The 19,249-nt window shown below is 43.1% G+C and overlaps 1 protein-coding gene across 2 annotated transcripts in view; it reads left to right on the top strand.

Moving 5' to 3' along the window:
* Nucleotides 1-12,936, top strand: part of LOC115096933 (annexin A1-like) — a 55,678-nt gene extending 42,742 nt beyond the window's left edge. For both annotated transcript variants that reach the window (XM_029612250.1, XM_029612258.1), the window contains exons 10-13: nucleotides 819-914; nucleotides 6,717-6,775; nucleotides 8,985-9,104; nucleotides 12,247-12,936. In XM_029612250.1, coding sequence (XP_029468110.1) covers nucleotides 819-914; nucleotides 6,717-6,775; nucleotides 8,985-9,104; nucleotides 12,247-12,309 — 338 coding nt within the window. In that variant the 3' untranslated portion in view covers nucleotides 12,310-12,936. The remainder of the gene's footprint in view (nucleotides 1-818; nucleotides 915-6,716; nucleotides 6,776-8,984; nucleotides 9,105-12,246) is intronic.
* Nucleotides 12,937-19,249: the final 6,313 nt, after the last annotated feature.

Raw genomic sequence — 19,249 nt, 5'->3', positions numbered from 1 at the left:
TTGTACTAAAAATGAACAACTGCATGCAACAGGAAACTTGCAGCTGCTTGATGCAGCGATGATACCCGCTTCCTCTCAGTGCTCTTATCAGTTCAGATCTCTCTGCTCAGCACATCTGTGAACACTCTCTCTTACTGGGACCCTGGCACTTCCCCGTTTTACTTTCACAACTTGGAACTGCCTTGCACTAACTACAGTTCCTAGATTCTTTTTCAGAAGTGTTTTAAGCATTATAAGAAACACAGCATTAACAATCTCCCTTCTCTGCAGCCTTTTCTTTTCCCTGCATTAGGCTGAATTAGGACTGTCCAGCCTTCAGACAGATTCCCATTACTTGGGGGATGGGGACCAGTATGCATTTTGCTTTGTGCAGTTTTCATAACTGCTACATAGGTAATACAACTAATGATTTATACTTATGCTGAAATATGTGCATTAATTTAGTACACTGGGCAGACAGAGAGCAGATAGACTGGAACAGTGGTTGTCTGCCTGCCTTTTCCATATTGAAACAATGACTGAATATATTGTAATGAGTGTTCAATTATAATATGGAAAAACTGAAAGTGGGGAAAACTGCTTTTAAACCAGCTCATGGTAAGGGTACATTGAACTTGCATAAATGTAGTTACGCTAAGTGATTGCACTATCTTTCCCTTGCATTGCTTAGCAAATCATTGCTTGTCGACCACTTCCAATGCTGCAAATCTCCATGGGAATTAAAGACAATGCTTGGTGGCTGCAGGATTATCTGCAGGAAATACCCTGTTCAGAAATTGCACAATCACAGTTTAATGGCCCTGATTTTTTTCCTTCAGTTTTTTCACTGTATCCCAGGTACAGCAAACACGATATGAACAAGGCGCTCGATCTGGAGCTGAAGGGCGACATTGAAAACTGCCTGACATCCATCGGTGGGTAGCCCCTAGCTTGCATTTCTCGACCTTTTTATCTTCTGGTTTGAAGGCCACTTTTTTCAAATGACTTACACTTTATTGAACCCTGACACTTTTCAGCAGCACTACTTGCAGTAGAAGAATTAAAAAATATAATTAAAAAGGAAATAACTAGGAATCTAAATTAGAATAATCGGATATAAATATAAATTAGGAAAAACAATTAGAGAAGCAGAGAATGAATGTTATGGCGTGCTGACTGCCTTGGAGGAAGATATCTTTTGGCATTCTGCCTAGAACTTGTTGCATTCTGTTTTGAGGGTATTGCCTGTTATAAAGTAGGGGCTGACATTTTAATTCATTAGATGCTTACAGGGTAATTTTCAAAGGAAAATGAAAATCTAAACATGCTGTCATAGCAATTTTTAAAAGCCTTTTTACCTGTGTTAAATGCACTTAATGGGGGTAAATGGGCTTTTGAAAATTGCTACGATGGTATGCTTGACTTTCATTTTCCTTTGAAAATTAACCTGTTAGCTAGCGTTTACAGAATATCACAGGGCATCGAGAAGGAAACTGAAAGGGATTCCCAATAGTGGAATTAGCCTTTTAAAAATGAATTGGGTGATACATTCTCACAGCTAGCTACAATATTTTAAGGCCAAGACTGATTGGGGGGGGGGGGGGGGGGAGGTGAATACGTAAAAATGGACAACAAAGAGTTCTCATGTCAGGAACATGCCTAGCGCGGTGGTTTTGCAACTGAGTGGACCCGAAACAGCTTGTGAGAGGAAGGAAACTGTTAAAGGACTTGTTAGGGATGTGCAGAGGGACGCCATATGTTGCATTCAGGATTCGTATTTGTTGGGGGGGGGGCAAATACGTTGTAATTGGCAAGGGGGGCCCCCGATATGTACATGCGTAAATTCTTAATCGTTTCCCTGCTAAAATTGGATTAAGTACAACCCCCCACCCTCCTGACCCCCCCCCCCCAAGACTTACCAAAACTCCCTGTTGGTCCAGCAGGGGTGCTGGCCATCCATTGCTCCTACCATGTGACAGGGGCTGACCAATGGCACCAGTAGCCCCTGTGACATAGAAAGTCGAAGGCTATTGGCGCCATTTTGAATACCGGCAGCCGAGGGTATGAGTGCAGGAGATGGCTCCCGGACCCCCCCGCTGGACCACCAGGGAGTTTTGGTAAGTCTTGGGGGAGTCAGGAGGGTGGGGGGGTTTGTTTAAATTTGCCTCTTTAGACGGCCGAATAATTCAGCGAACATTCATTGTATTCGTGGGGAGTCACGATATGTTTCTCTTCCCCCACGAATACAACAAATATGGCCCTATACGTTGCGGATTACAAATAAGTAGGAAACGAATGCACACCCCCTAGAACTTGTTGAACCAGTTATGTTAGTTGTACATTGAGCTTAAACTGTTACTTGTTTACCATGGCTGTATCTGCAAATAGGTTTGGCTGAAGAGGAAGATTAACATTGCTTTTCACTGGTTTGAATAGGGTGAAAAGTGGTATAACAAGTTCAATAAAGCAAAGAAACTAAACTAATACACAAAAGAGTGAAGTCTATCCTGAAGCGCTGTAGCCATTTTGAAAGTTAAATACACTATGTCCATATCCCAGAGCCTCAAAAGAACCAAAGTATCTATTTGTACAAGTGAAAACAACTCTAGCATATCATGTAAACATAACACACCCTATAGATACGTAAGAGTAACAAATGTGAATATGATGTAATGCTTATTGAAAATCTGTTTCACAATACCAAAAAGTCCATCCTTAACTCTGTCAATTTCCAAACATGTATTAGATATTTATGGCCTTCATACTAGGCTTCATCGTATAGTTCTTCAAGATTGTATACTCAGTGGTCTGCATGTTTAGGAGAATGCTTATTGAAAAGCCATAAAGTCAGAACTTCTTTCCTTGCCTTTAGGATAGAAATGAGCGTGTGTGCTTTTCAATGGGTCCAGTTAAAAGCGATGCAAATGGTGTTTCTCTCAGTGGTGTTAAACTCTGGACCTCAGGGCTGTGGTCTGTGCTTAATATCTCAATCATCCTGTAAGCTAGAATACTTTTAAGGCCTTTGAGCAATGGCGTTTCACATCCTTAGAGGGTAATTTTTCAAAGGAAAGTGTAAATATAACATACTATCATGGCAATTTTTAAAAGCCCATTTACCCGCATTAATGTCAAGAGTTTATCTGTACTTAATGTGGGTAAACTCTATTGAAAATTGAATAGCATATATTATAGCAATTTTTCAAAAGCCTTCGAAAATTATCCTCCAAGTCTATCTCAAGGCAGAGCGGCCTTGTAGATAAAGCGATGAGTGGAGAGCCAAGGAACCCAAAGTTCAAATCCATTTCTCCCACTGACACACTTTATGGCTTTGGGCAAGTCACTTTCAGCACGATATTCAAAATTGCTGAACACAACTTAGGTAAGTAGTTAGCTGGATATGTTATATGGACAGGTAGGGGGCAGATCGGGGTCCCTCTTATCCATCCTGGATTAACTGCGATTGTAAGGGGCAGGGACTTATTATACCTAAATTATTTATCACCATTGTACAGCATTGTGTACATTCAGTAATGCTACAAAAATAAGTATTACACTAAAATGGTACTTAACAGCTATAACTGCACAGAAAAATACACTATATCTATTGGACACATGATAACAGGAATTGAATTAACAGAAAACTGAAATTTGTGAACAGTAGAGCCAATCACCAAAACTACAACCATAATTAAATGCTGAAATCAAAACCTGGATTTTATTGTTCCTGCACATCTCAATTAACAGTCACGTGTAGGGTCCTCTTATTAACCTTTTATCGATCCATGGCACTGTTGGCATTCAGCTTCAATAGTCAACACAGTGGCTCCATAGACATCAGATATTTCTATTTTTGTTTCCTGTTTCCCCATTGATTTCTAGGAAGATGGCACATAGAAGTGTCTCTGAAGGCATTCAGATGTTGCAGAGTGATGACTGAAGACAGGGCAAATATGTTTGTTTTAGTGGGCATGGTGTGATTGTGCTCGGTGTATTTTCTCTACCCAGTTACGGTTGATGGTGACGGCAAGAGTGTGATTCTGCATATCCAAAAAGGGATAATGCGGTTATATACATTGCAGTGCAACTATTGTTGTATTACTTTGTTTGCAGTCTGGGCTGGTCTAGAAATGCTAATGACAGGTGTTTGTGACTCTCTTGAGATACCTTGGGGCCAAGTTACCTAGTTAACTGGCCGAAATATTCAGCGGTGCAGCCATACTATTGAATATACTCTACTATCTTATAGTTAGAACTCTGAATATTGGCATATATCTGGATAATAGAGATGTGAATAGAGTGATCGATCGTCTTAACGATCGATTTTGGCTGGGGGGGGAGGGAATCTGATCGTCGCAGGTTTTTTTGTTTTTTTAAATCGTAAATCGGGGGAGGGCAGGAAAACCGGCACACTAAAACAACCCTAAAACCCACCCGACCCTTTAAAATAAATCCCCCACCCTCCCGAACCCCCCCAAAATGTTTTAAATTACCTGGGGTCCAGTGGGGGGGTCCCGGTGTGATCTTCCACTCTCGGGCCACGGCTGCGTTAATAGAAATGGTGCCGGCGCCATTTTGGTTCCTGTCCCCCGATGTCACGAGCGCAGGAGATCGCTCCTGGACCCCCGCTGGACTTTTGGCAAGTCTTGTGGGGGCCAGCTGGCCAAAAGTCCCTGGGGGTCCAGCGGGGGTCCGGGAGCGATCTCCTGCGCTCGTGACATCGGGGGACAGGAACCAAAATGGCGCCGGCGCTACCTTTGCCCTGTCATATGACAGGGCAAAGGTAGTGCCGGCGCCATTTCTATTAACGCAGCCGTGGCCCGAGAGTGGAAGATCACACCGGGACCCCCCCACTGGACCCCAGGTAATTTAAGACATTTTGGGGGGGTTCGGGAGGGTGGGGGATTTATTTTAAAGGGTCGGGGTGGGTTTTAGGTTTTCCCGCCCTCCCCTTCCCCTCCCCCTCCCCCGATTTATGATTTTTGACGATAAATCGGGGGAATTCCTATTGTATCGCGTCTCTAACGATTTTTTATGATTTAAAATATATCGGACGATATTTTAAATCGTCAAACAATTCACATCCCTACCGGATAAGTCAGTTGGACAAGTTTCTTTACCCTGAAATGCCCTGTCCTACCTCTCACCAAGCTGGCTAACTTTTTAGGTGGATAAAAGGTAAGGAGGCTTAAATGTCAGCTGCTGACTATCCTCAGATATTCAAATGGCACCCCTTTGTCAGATATGACCATGGCCCAATGTCCTCAGAGCGGTGGGGTTTTTTACATGGTATTTGAATATTTTTATTCACTAAATTCTAAGAATAATGTTTACATTGTAAATATTTCTAAATCCCAAATTTTGGGAGTTGTTTCATTCAGTTGGAGGACAGAAAAGAGGTAATCATAAATTTGGGAAGGCCAGCAAATAAAAATTATTAAAAATTGGACCAGAGGCTACATGCAAGGTTGACTAGTGGTGACTTCAGCAGTAAGAGTATATTGAAACATCTTGGGCCCATCTGACTCCAAGATATGGAGTATATTATCATCCTCATTACACTATTGATGACTCAGATTATCCCATTTTGGGCCTCTTTACACTATTGATGACTATGCATGCCCAAAATGGGATAATCTTAGTCAATCAGTTGTCATTGGTCCCCTACAGAAAAAGGCAGGGAAACGGCAGTAAACATGTGCAGGCCATGATGCCAGTGTTAATCAAGGGCAAGAAAACAAAAATAGCTGCCTTCAGTTGGGTCTGCATGCTGACTCCTTCGCTTACTCTGAAATACTTATTCACCCTGGTACTACAGTATTAAATGAGAAAATCCCAGCAAAAAGTGAACACATTGTTACTGTTTGAAAAAATACTAGGGCCTAGAAGTAAGGAATTGCAGTAATCCATTTTTGATAGCATTGTCGCTTGCAGGACTGTGTGGAAGTCTTGCGAATGGAGTAGGGGTTTAAGTTTTTTGAGGATATGGAGCTTGTAAAATCCTCCCTTTATGATGGTGCTAATGTGGTTTTTGAAGTTTAGTTGGTGGTCTAGGGAGAATAACTTTCAGAGAGAGTATAAATACAGAGGTTAATATTCAGTGGACTTGTTTGGATAAGTTCAGAACTTCGCCAGACAAATCCCTAGAATTTTAATTTCCTGCACCTTGCAGCGGATAAATTATATCCGGGTAATGACTTACCTAAGTAAAATGCATCTGGATGGAAAAGAGGCAGTGACGGGGTGTTCTTGGAACAGAACCTTAGCCAGATAGTGCCTGATAATTCAGCTCTTTCCAGGTAAAGTTATCCGGGTATGTCTGGTAAAGCTGGAGGGCAGTCCTAAAGCTATTTATCTGGATACTTTGTTAGCTGGATAGGTTACTTTCCCACTCCCCAGCTTACACAGTATGGACCTCATGGTAAATAGCAAGCTTTTGCAATAGATATTTCTGAAAATTCAATATTCTGCTGGTATTGGTCTAGGGCAGGCTTAAACCTCTGAAGGGGATACAACCCTATGGTGAATAATGTAACTAATCCAAGTCTTTTTTTTTGTTTTTTTGTTTTTTGTTTTAAGCAAGGAAAGGTAATACTGGCTCCATTTTCTACATATTTAAATAATTTTTATTAGCAGTCTAGATTCTCTTTAAGATTTTGTTCTGCTAAAAAAAAGCTATTTACTGTATTTCTTATACTAAGGATAGATCAAATAACAGCCACTTCTGTTTTGCATTATAGTGAAATGTATTTCAAACAAAGACAAGTACTTTGCTGAAAAATTCTACTTAGCAATGAAGGTATGTCTACATATTATTCTGTTTCATTTCTTTCTTTTTTAAATGGAAAATGATCCTGTCGAGGTTAATCAGTCAGTGTGTTTATTAAAATATGTCATGTTTTTGCCATTATGTTTTTATCATTGCTCCCAGTTTCTCACTTGTTTCGGATTTTGTGCTGGCAAGGGCCATACACTTTCTCTTATTTACTGTCTCTACTTTCCTTATTATGATCCCTTGACCCACCCTCCTGTAACTTCATTGGTGGTGCTGCAGCAAATGCCCAGCAGCAGAGTCTTCTCCAGGACTGTAATATAGCTCCGGGACATGACAGTGGGTGCTGCAGAATAGTGCTGTCCATTCCATTTTTTTTTTTTAGAAAATTATGCCTTGCTTTCAAACACCATCCTTCCTATATGTGCTTGTGGTAGTAAAACTGTAGCAAAAGAGATCCTCAGAGCATAAGTTTGTGGCAAATGGAGTGCTCGGCTACTGGATCTCGATTAACCTGAGCATGTAAATGTGTAGGATTTAATTAGTAATAAAATACTAAAGTTGAAGATTTGGGTTGATTTTGTTGAATACTGTAGCTTTGATCTTCAGCTTTCTTGCCTGCAGCGGTCATAATGATCCCATAATTAACTGGTGGCCACAGCTTGTAATGGCTTGCTTGTATTTAATTAATAGAGATGTGCATTCGTTTATCACGAATTAGGCAATTTCAAAGAAATTGCCTAATTCGTAGTGGTTCGGGGGACCTGAACCACGAAACGGATTTTCCCCGAACTTCGGGGAAAATTTGTTTTTCGGGTTAGTGCGGGGGAGGGGCACATTTATTTTAAAAAAACAAAAAACACCCCAACCCTTCAAATTTACTGTAATACAATCCCCCCACCATCCTGATCCCTCCCCAAGACTTACTAAAAGCCCTGGTGGTCCAGTGGGGTCCTGCGAACGATCTCTCCCTCCGGGCTGTCGGACCTGCTACGAATCAAAATTGCGCCAATGGCCCTTTGCCCTTACAATGTCACAGGGGCTACCGACCAATGGCACTGGTATCCCCTGTGTCATAGTAAGGGCAAAGGCTATTGGCGCCATTTTGAATACTGGCAGCTGACGGCCCGAGTGCAGGAGATCGCTCCAGGACCCCCGCTGGACCACCAGGGACTTTTGGCAAGTCTTGGGGGGACTTGGGATAGCCTTTGCCCTTACTATGTCACAGGGGCTACCGGTGCCATTGGTCGGCCCCTGTCACATGGTAGGAGCACAAGATGGTGCTGGCCGTCCAGTGCTCCGACCAATGGCACTGGTAGCCCCAGTGACATCATAAGGGCAAAGGGCCATCAGCGCCATTTTGATTCGTAGCAGGCCCGACAGCCCGACGGCTTGGAGAGAGAGATGACTCGCGGGACCCCGCTGGACCACCAGGGCTTTTAGTAAGTCTTGAGGGATCAGGATGGTGGGGGGGGGGGGGGGGCGGGGTTGTAAAAAAGTAAAATTGAAGGGCTGGGGTGTTTTTTTTCCGATTCATTTTTTTTTTCTCGATTCGTTTTCCCGATCCACGCCGACAAAAAACGATCCACCAAAAAACGAAATTTTCGACGAAGCACCCGAACCGAAATACTCCCCCGATACGAAAAAACGAAGCTCATCTCTAATGTTGTTCATTTATTTAGATTTAGCCTATGCTTTTTCAGTTGTAGCCCAAGGCAAATTGCATTCAGGTCCAGTATTTCCCTGTCCCCAGAGGGCTCACAATCTAATTTTGTACCTGAAGCAAAGTGACTTGCCCAAGATACCACAAGTTCATAGTGGTAAAAGTGATTTTGCTGCTGGCTCTGTGTCATCCATAAGGCCCCACTCCCGGCCTCATTCCTTCCACTCTGATTCTCCTGTCTCCAACCCCACAGTTCGACTTCCTTTTTATCTACATATTAAGCCCCGGTTCTGCTATATACTACTTCTGCCAGTAAAACTAATAAGAATAGAAAATGAAATTTGTTTTCTGATATTAAATATATTTTTCTGGGAATCCATCATAAAATATTGATGAACTGATTCACAATAGATGATCTATACATCTTGGTTAATCAGGAAACCAACAGAGGTAGGCATGCAACATTGCCATGTTTTTGCACAGGGTTATTCAGAGCACATACTGCCATTGTGCTGTAGAGTGCAAATGCCCATGAATAACGTTGTTGTTGTTTGTTTGTTTTTTTTTAAACAGGGTTCTGGTACTCGTCACAAAGCTCTGATCAGACTCCTGGTTTGTCACTATGAGAACCTCAATCCAGTCAAAGCTGAGTTCAGGAGAATGTATGGCAAATCCCTTCGTCAGTCTATTATGGTATGATCTACTTTGCATATTGTCCTAATAATTTTATGAAAAACACAAGAAGTTCATAGACACCTGAGCAGATAATTGCCTTCCATAATATCTTGCATAGTATTGTTGCCATGTTATATCCTGTCATGCACTGGTATGAAACAATTTAAGTTCTGGTGGTTGCTGACCCGGTGGCCCAGTTTGCAGCACAGCACAAAGCCCTAAAGGAAATTTGGGTTCCACGTTCTGGATTATCCCCCTTTCATTGGGTCAGCAGAGGCTGGGAGGACTGTAGAGGCAACAATCACAGATCCTGAGGGTGATAAAGGCCCAACCATTGCTCAACAGCAATGGGTGAAGTTCAGGGTGCATGCATACAAGATTTTGAAGTGAGCTCCTATCAGTAGCCTCCTAACAAGGATTGCTACTGCAGTTAGTTATAGTGGGAAGGGGATAGGACTTAATGATAGAAGTTCCTGATGGTATGAATAAAAAGCCTGTGGCACATCAGTATCAGATGTCACTGTCATGTCAGTGAATGGGGTTGGAGAAATATTCCAAATGGGTTTGAAAGTTATGTGAGGAGGAAAGCAAGTTGGAAAAAAAAATTGATATTGGACAATTGTATTCTGGTGGGACACATTAGTCCAAGGATGGTGAACTCCAGTCCTCGAATGCCACAATCAGGCCAGGTTTTCAGGATATCCACAATGAATATGCATGAGAGAGATTTGCGTACACTGGAGGTAGTGCATGCAAATCTCTCGTGCACATTCATTGTGGATATCCTGAAAATCTGGCATGTTTGTGGCACTTGAGGATGGGAGTTCGCCGTCCTTGCATTAGTCTGTTCCCAAATGAGCTGTCCAAGTCTCTCAGGGTGAGTCGCATTGCTGCTCTCGGTGCTCCTTGAATCCACTCCTGTCCAAACCATATCCTGAGTACATGAGTTACCTCACTTCTACAATGTTAGCAACACCTCACAGCTCAGAAGAAATATGAAGCAGTGAAGCAAAACATTTTTCCTGAGGTGAACCAGGTCTGTAAAATGATATGCTAAAACGTTTTGGATAAGTGAGACTATGCAAAGCTTTTCTACACAACCCTTACGTAGCAGAAATGTTTGATATATATACATCAAGAATGAACATCAAAACATCTTGATCACCTCCTCCAACTGACTGATGTACAACACTGTCCTGTATTCGCTGTGATAGGATGCTCATTAGAAACATAGCAAAAGGAATATAAACTGTATCAGCCTGTAGTGCACCTCATCCCACTAATATTGCAAAATGTTTAGTACTGCTCATGAGTTCTGATATTGCACTAGAATGCACTCTAACCTAGTAAAGATGAAAATGATTCATCTATGCTACAGGGTCATAAAGAAAGAGATCAGTGAATTGTCAGGGCTTAGAAATTGCCAAATAATTTGATTAAGGGACGACTATCAAACACTACTTTCTTCAAGCTACCTACATTTGGGCAGTTATTTGTCGTCATCCTAAGAAAGAAAAGTCTTTCATCGGTTAATCAATTATATTCCCCAGATTAAACAAGTAGGAGCAACATTCTGTCTAGCTTCAGTTCTAGTTCCAATGCATTTCTTATGGAAAAATGCACAATTTTTCTCTCCAGCTGCACTTCCTAAAAGCCCCCAAGATTGAAAACTAAAACAGTCTAATGTCCCCCTAACAACCTAGTTCCACAGCTACAGGCCGATTTACTAAGGTGCATAGAGTTTCATAACTTTTCTACCTTAACTCGTATGTGGGTAGAAAAGTTACACATGTACTTTCATAAAATCGATAATTACACCTCTATTTTTGTGAAAAGTGGTGTGTTAAGATGTCTCTATGCATCTATTTTCACAGAACTACTAGACAGTGAGTTGCTTTGCATAATACTGCTCATTATCTCAGAAAGTTTGTAAACTTGCGTGTAGTAGAGTGTGTGCATGAGTTTACTAGATTGAGGGGGCCATTTTGTGAAAAACATGCAAAAACACGAAACACAAGTATTTCTACACATTTCATGTTCTTTTTATGCATGCAGTACCCGTCTGTAAAAATATTTGCATCTTGGTTAATCTATTAGTCGAATGCTGTATAGTAGGGATGTGAATCGTTTATCTGACTGAAAATATCAGACGATATTTTCAATCTTGTCAGATATCGGGGGGTCCCCAATAGCGATAGGAAACCCCACAATTAATTTTGTGGGTTCTCTTATTATGGGGGGGGGGGGGGGGGCGGGAAGAAAAGGCACTTACAAAAACACAGCCCAACCCTTTAAAATTAGTTCTTTAGTATCCCCCACCCTTCGGACCCCTGCAACCCCCCCCCAAACATTTTTAAGCACCTGGTGGTCCCGGGAGTGTTCTACTGCTCTCGGACCATCTGCTGCCAGTAAACAAAATGGCGACGATGGCCCTTTGCCCTTAGCATGTGACAGGGTATCCGTGCCATTGGCCTGCCCCTGTCACATGGTAGGAGCAATGGACGGCTAGCGCCATCTTTAAAAATGGCATGGGCCATCCAGTGCTCCTACCATGTGATGGGCCGGCCAAAGGCACGGATACCCTGTCACATGCTAAGGGCAAAGGGCCATCGGCACCATTTTGTTTACTGGCAGCCAATGATCAGAGAGCGGGAGAATGCTACCGGGACCCCCACTGGACCACCAGGTGCTTTAAAATTAGTTCTTTAGTATCCCTCCAACCCCTCCCCCCAAAATATTTAAGGTTCGGGCTGTGTTTTTGGGTTATCGGCTCACACAGCCAATTAAAAAAAAAAACGATTGGACCGCAGGAAAAATAATTTCCGATGGTCCACGAATCTGAAACCAGAACCGATTCCGGTTCCGATTCACATCTCTACTGTATAGGGACACACATATAGACATATGCACACACAGCGAGAAAGAAACTGCAGCATACACAGATGTCTGTGTGATCTGATAAGTTTCTCTTTGTATTAAAGTGATACTAAAAACAAAATCCTTTCTGTCCCAAGATCTGTGTCTGTCATCTAGAACCTTAGCAAATTCTGAATACATAGTAAAACAATTACCAAGGAACTCCTGAAATAGAACTGTCATGATGTAACCTATTTGCTTAGCTTGTACAATTAAATTTCTTGTCATATTCTTTGATTTACAGGAAGAAAAAATCAAAGGTGACTATGAGACCATAGTGTTGACACTAGTTGGACCAGACAACTAGATTTCTCCTTCTGCTACATTATAAGCCAGTTTTATATCAATGCATATAACTATGTATATCTCAACTGTGTACAACTGCCTTGAAATAGAAATCTCAGTTGATTTGGCCTAGATTCTAGTAGAGGTATGCATGGAAAAAAAGTATCTCAGTTTTATGTTTGTATCTTAGTTTGTTTCATTTTAGTGTGCGCTAGATTTTTACAATACGAATATTTTTGGCCATTCAAGGACCCACTCATTTACTAAATTTTGCAAATAGCATGATGTGCTGAAATTACATAAATGTCATAAATGATATTTTGCAGGGTTTTTGTTTCATTTCAGATGGTGAAATGATAAAAAAAAAATGAGATTAAAAACCTATTCATGTTTTAAATTGAAAACTTTCCTAGATTCTAGGAACACTCTTGATTTGGAATTGGTGCTGACTGAAGCTCCTCCAGTTTACTAATTTAGGGCCTGATTCATTATGTATTTTTTCATCCCCATGGACACAAGGCAGGAAAGAAGTCTCAGTGAATCACTCTAGGTGTATCTGTCCTGAGAGGAAGTTGTACGTAACTAACCATGTAACATCTTTATTAAACAAAATGTTCATTTAAGTGAAAATAAACATAACATAACCAGGTGAAGCGTACATATGTGTAGTCTGTGTTGCTAAAAGGCAGCTTTATGATTTTCATTTTATATGCGAAGTGCATCCAAGCCTTCTGTTTGTTTCCGTTGTGCTAGTCTTCTTTGACTGTGCTATATGTACCACTACCATCAAGAAAAACCAGTATGGGGTGTATTGTGTCATTTCTCTGTGAGAAGGAATGTTTGCTGTATCTGTACATTCAGGACTGCTGAGAACAGGAACAAAATTTAATTGATTGCCAGAAATGTGCAAGAATTGTACACAAGGCTAATTCTTTCATTACACGAACTAGACAGTTATCTAGGGCAGTGGTTCTCAACCTTTTTTTTGGCCGGGACACACCTGACAGATGGTTCTTACATGCGTGACACACTGAACATGTGACCGTCATGGTGCTAAATGTAAATATACGTTCTGCATCCTCAGGAACCCCCTCGACCCCCAAAAATTGGTGCAGAGCAGAACCAAGGCATTATCCATACAACTCATCATATAAAAAAAAAGATATTCTGATGACATTTCAGTAAAAGCAAAACAAACTTCCTTTACTTGCAGGCACAATATCCCTCTTATGAAAAGCGTAATTTACCACTAATGCATGTCCTATTGAGAAACACAACAAATAAGATTGATACAAATGCCTACATGCTAGTAAAATACCTCACCTCAGTCACACACCCAGAACTGACCTTCACCACAAATGATAAATATGGAGACAAACTGGAATGGGAAACCAAAACAACCACTCCGCATGCAGTGCAAACCTACAGAAATGGAAAGAGAAATATAGCACCTAACATAGTCCCAGGATCTACAATAATGCATACAAACTAACCCGCATAAAGTTGCACCTGTATTATGGAATACACTCAAACAGTAACAACCCTATCTATGAAAAGGTAACACTACAAATATTTAATCAGACCCTAAACACTAATACACCTCTTATTAGGAAAACAGAACAAGCCAAGCTGCTATAGATCCCCATACAGAAATAATTGTAAAACTATACTAATAAATGTAACGAAACAGCTGATAAACAGAATAACTCCACCAATTAAAAACTCATAAAAAGTATTACAAATTGTTCAAATATCAATAAAATATTTCAATACTGCAGACACATTACACAATACCCAATAATTAAAATGGCAGTCAATCAAGAAAAATAAACTTAAAAAGCCACCTTTACTTACCTTCTCCAGCAACTCTCCTACTCCTTTCCCTTGCAAGCCAATAGCACTCACCAGAAGTAGCAGTGGCTGCTGAAGCTCTGTCCTCAAGGTCCTCTTCTTTAGGGACCACAACCAGTCACTCATACATAGTCTCTATCTCACACAGACCAGTAACCTCCCTAATCAGTCTCTGTCTCTCACATGTATACACCAGTCACCTCCTTGACCAGTCTCTGTCTCATGCGCACACACACACACCAGTCACCTTGCTGACCAGTCTGACTCACACAGCTACCAGTTACCTCGCTGTCCAGTCTCTGTCTCTCACACAAGACACCAGTCACCTCGCTGACCAGTCTCTGTCTCACATACACACCAGTCACATCCCTGACCAGTGTCTCTCACACACACACACCAGTCATTTCCCTGTTCAGTCTGTCTCTCTCTCTCTCACACACACACACCAGTCACCTCCCTGACCAGTCTGTCTCTCTCACAGAAACACATCACTTCCGACCATGGTCGCTCTCACACACATGCTCTCTCACTTACATACAAGCTCTTAATCACACACAAATGCTCTTGCTCCCATTCTACCACACACCCACAAAGCTGCCACTCATGCACCCATTCTACCACACACACACACAGCTGCCACTCAGGCACCCATTCTACTACACATGCACAAGCTCTCACTCACGCACCCATTCTACCACAGGCACACAAAGCTGCCACTCACACACATACGCTCACGTGGAGCCTCTTCTTATTGCTTGGCCCAATAAGCCTGGACTCCGCTCTTCAGCCATCGCCGGCTTGTCCTCCAGTGGCGCTCAGCATCTCTCTGCTCTTTGGCCCGCCGACCCAGCCTCCGGTGGCAGTGCACATGGTCTCGCCGCACTTCAGCTGCTGCCGGCTCAGCCTCCGGCGGTGCCTCGCAGCGTCTCTACGCACTGCCGCCGGCCTGTCCTCCGGTGGCACTCAGCTTCTCTCTGCTCTTCGGCCCGCCAGAACGGCCTCCGGCGGCAGCGTGCACAGTCTCTCTCTGCACTTCAGCCACCACTGGCCTGTCCGGCAGCGCTCAGCGTCTCTCTGTTCTTCAGCCGCCTCCGGCAGTGGCACTCCCCTATCAACTGCATCGGCCAGTCCACCCCTGGGGAGAAGGGAAGCACAAGTGGGGCAGTGGGACACCGGGAGCCGCGACACACCTGCTGGTGCGTGGCGACACACTGGTTGAAAACCACTGATCTAGGGTGCCAAATTTTTGGGCAGGGCAGAAAAAGCCACAGAAACCAACCACCTACCTGCTTGCAAGGCATAGCACTGCAACAGAGAAGTGAATGGATGTTGGGTAGATGTGAGAGATGGAGAGAGTGCAAAGAAGGTGGGTGAGTTGAGAGGGGGTGTTGATCAAGTGAGGGTGGGGTAGAGAGAGAATTCTGGGCAGGTGGTGGGTGGAGAAAGAGAGAGGATGCTGGGCATGGTGGATAGGGAGGAAAGGGAAGGGAATGCAGGGAGGATGTTGAGTGGGGCAAGATGAATATTCTGTGCCAGACAAGTATGAAAGGGGAAGAGTGTAAGATTGAAGGTTTTCCTTGAGCACCTAATACCCTTGCATTGACCTGGATTGTACACAGTGAAAACATGAATGTTGTGAAAGTTAGGTTGTGGTCTTTCAGAAAACTCTGCCTTGGATTATCATCCTTGTGAAAACTGTGCCTAATGAAATGATGGCTTTCCATACCGGGAGTGTTGTGATCTTCCTGCACACAGTGCCCTAACCCTGATACCGGGGGTGTTGTGACCTTCCTGCACACAGTGCCCTAACCCTGATACCGGGGGTGTTGTGATCTTCCTGCACGCAGTGCCCTATCCCTGATACCGGGGGTGTTGTGATCTTCCTGCACTGAGCAGGGATAGGGCACTGTGTGCAGGAAGATCACAACATTCCCGGTATCAGGGATAGGGCACTGCGTGCAGGAAGATCACAACGCTCCCGGTATCAGGGATAGGGCACTGTGTGCAGGAAGATCACAACACTCCCGGTATCATGGCTAGGGCACAAGTTCTAGTCACATTGACTGATCACATTACTTTTTTTGTCAAGCTACCAACTGTTTCCATTTCCCATCCCCCATATATTGTCAGTGGGAACCTTGGTAACACGAATAAATAAGAGGGCAGCCAATAGGAATACATATTCATTCCTTAACTGACCTGAAAAGTGTCAAATTGTATCATTTTCGGTTAGTGCACACTAACAATGGTTAGTGCGCACTAATCGGAAAAACCGATTTTTTAACTAAAAAATCGTGCCAAACACGATTTTCTTCTGCCAGACAATTTCGATCATTAAGACAATCGGGCACACAATTCACATCCCTGCTTTAGACTACTAAATTCCATAGGTTAATCAAATTAGTCTGACAAACCTCCCTTTGTTCTCCCCCACCCCGATAGAAACCCTTTGAATCTGCAACTCTACAATGGAGTTTGAGCAGGTTCGCCTGATTTGGAGGATTGACAGCAGGCAGGCAGCATTAACACACATTCCTGCAAATTTAAATGGAATCTACTTACATTTTCCCCCTCTTTGGTGGGGAAGTTCTCCTATATTTTCCCAGCAAAATAGGGGGAAAATGTCAGAAAATTCTGTCAAACTGGACTCTGGCTTGAATTTGACCTCAGAATTTTCAAATAGTTCTATCCATGGCAAGGAATGCCATCTGCAGAATGAAAGCAAAATCTAGCCCAACAGTGGCATGAAATATATCAGCATTTTGTCACAAAATAGTGAGTTTTCAAGACATATGGAAATTATATGCCCATAGTGCTATATACCAGTGGGGTCAAACAGATGCTCTTGTCTTTCGTGGTGTTAAGTCACTTTTAAAGTGGCATGATCTGTCACTGAGCAGAAGCATCTCCCAAGCAGATAGTATCTTAGGGTCTCTTGCCCATTTCACTGCTAAGAACTCATTCTCTATTGTTCATTGGCTTGTGGATAAGCAACTTCTGACTGAGATATAAGTTCATGTAGGCACACATTGTTAAACTATATGTACATAAAACAGAGCGCCAATGCTAATTGAGGGCCTGATCTGCTCTTTATACTGTTTGATTATCTATCTAGACATTTATTTTTTACTTTTTACAACAAGGAATAGCCCCTAATTATTTGAGCAGTTCAGTGTTTGTTCAGGAATGTCTAGTTCAGGGTTTCCCCAACTCTCTCCTGGATGCACATTTAATTGGTCTGGTTTTCAGGACATCCATAGTGAATATGCTGAATTTTGGTAGTTAGTTCTCCTTTGCAAAATGGGAGGTCTTGAATCCAAACAACAAAAAGAAATGTAGCAATTTCTGACAAGTCCAAGGGCCACAAAGGGATCAAGTTTGTGGTAACCAGCTCCCAGTTTCTCAATATGGTCCTTGACTCCCTTTTTAATAGAGATGTGAATCGTGTGATCGATCGTCTTAACGATCGATTTCAGCTGGGAGGGGGAGGGAATCGGATCGTCGCCGTTTGGGGTTTTTAAATATCATGAAAATCGTGTAAATCGAAAACCGGCACACTAAAACATTCCTAAAACCCACCCCGACCCTTTAAAATAAATCCCCCACCCTCCCAAACCCCCCCAAAATGCCTTAAATTACCTGGGGTCCAGAGGAAGGGTCCCGGTGTGATCTTTTACTCTCGGACCTCCGGTGCTTGTAGAAATGACGCCAGCGCTACCTTTGCCTTGTCATATGACAGGTCAAAGGTAGCGCTGGCGCCATTTTGTTTTTTGTCCCCCGAGGTCAGGAGCGTAGGAGATCGCTCCCGGACCCCCGCAGACTTTTGGCCAGCTTGGGGGGGCCTCTTGACCCCCACAAGACTTGCCAAAAGTCCAGCGGGGGTCCGGGAACGACCTCCTGCAGTCGAATCGTGTTGTCTATGGCCGACGCCATTTTGTGCCGCCATTTTGCGCAAAATGGCGCTGGCCATAGACAACACGATTCGACTGCAGGAGGTCGTTCCGGACCCCCGCTGGACTTTTGGCAAGTCTTGTGGGGGTCAAGAGGCCCCCCCAAGCTGGCCAAAAGTCCGCGGGGGTCCGGGAGCGATCTCCTGCCGCGAATCGTTTTTCCTTACGGAAAAACCAAGGTGGCGCCATTTCTACAAGCACCGGAGGTCCGAGAGTAAAAGATCACACCGGCACCCTTCCTCTGGACCCCAGGTAATTTAAGGCATTTTGGGGGGGTTCGGGAGGGTGGGGGATTTATTTTAAAGGGTCGGGGTGGGTTTTAGGGTTGTTTTAGTGTGCCGGTTTTCCCGCCCTCCCCCTTCCCCCGATTTACGATTTTTTGACGATAAATCGAGGGAATTGTTATTGTATCGCGGCTCTAACGATTTTTGACGATTTAAAATATATTGGACGATATTTTAAATCGTCAAAAAATGATTCACATCCCTACTTTTTAATCCCAGGTGCTTCTGTGTGAATCAGCGGGGGCACAGGGCACATCAAGCCACATCCACACTTTGTCTGTAACAGGTACCAACACCATACTCAAAAGACTATATCCTTTCATGCTAATAAAAAAAAAAAAAAAATTCCAAACCAAAAATCCAGTGCCCACAAACCAAGAGTTCAGACAGAGGAGCTAGGATACAGCTCTCACCCTCCTAGCACCAACCCTATCCCAAGTAGAAATGAACACACATAAAAAGCTTTAGGGGAAAAAATATTCTAAGTCCTTTTTGCCACCCCTAGTTTTTCTTCTAAGAAGAATCCAGTTAGATATGTGTACTAACTCAACAATTAAATAAACAGGAAAACAGCCTGACTTCAGCTGATGTCCATAACAATGGGCCCCTAGTTGGCATAACATAGAAACATAGAAATGACGGCAGAAGAAGACCAAACGGCCCATCTAGTCTGCCCAGCAAGCTACGCACTTTATCCTTTTTTTTTCCCCCTTTTTCTCTCTCCCACCTGTTACTATTGGCTTCCAGTACCCTCCAGCCCTAATTCCCCTCCACCCCACCACCAACTTGGATGCAGATACGGCACTGCTCTCTAAGTGACATCCAGCTCAATTAGGGGTAGCAACTGCTGTAACAAGCAGGCCACACCCTTGCCCCA

This window comes from Rhinatrema bivittatum, chromosome 1 (genome assembly GCF_901001135.1).
Source record: "Rhinatrema bivittatum chromosome 1, aRhiBiv1.1, whole genome shotgun sequence".
Lineage (NCBI taxonomy): Eukaryota > Metazoa > Chordata > Amphibia > Gymnophiona > Rhinatrematidae > Rhinatrema > Rhinatrema bivittatum.
Note: the sequence above shows the minus strand (reverse complement) of the source record. Positions and strands in the feature narration are given on the sequence as shown.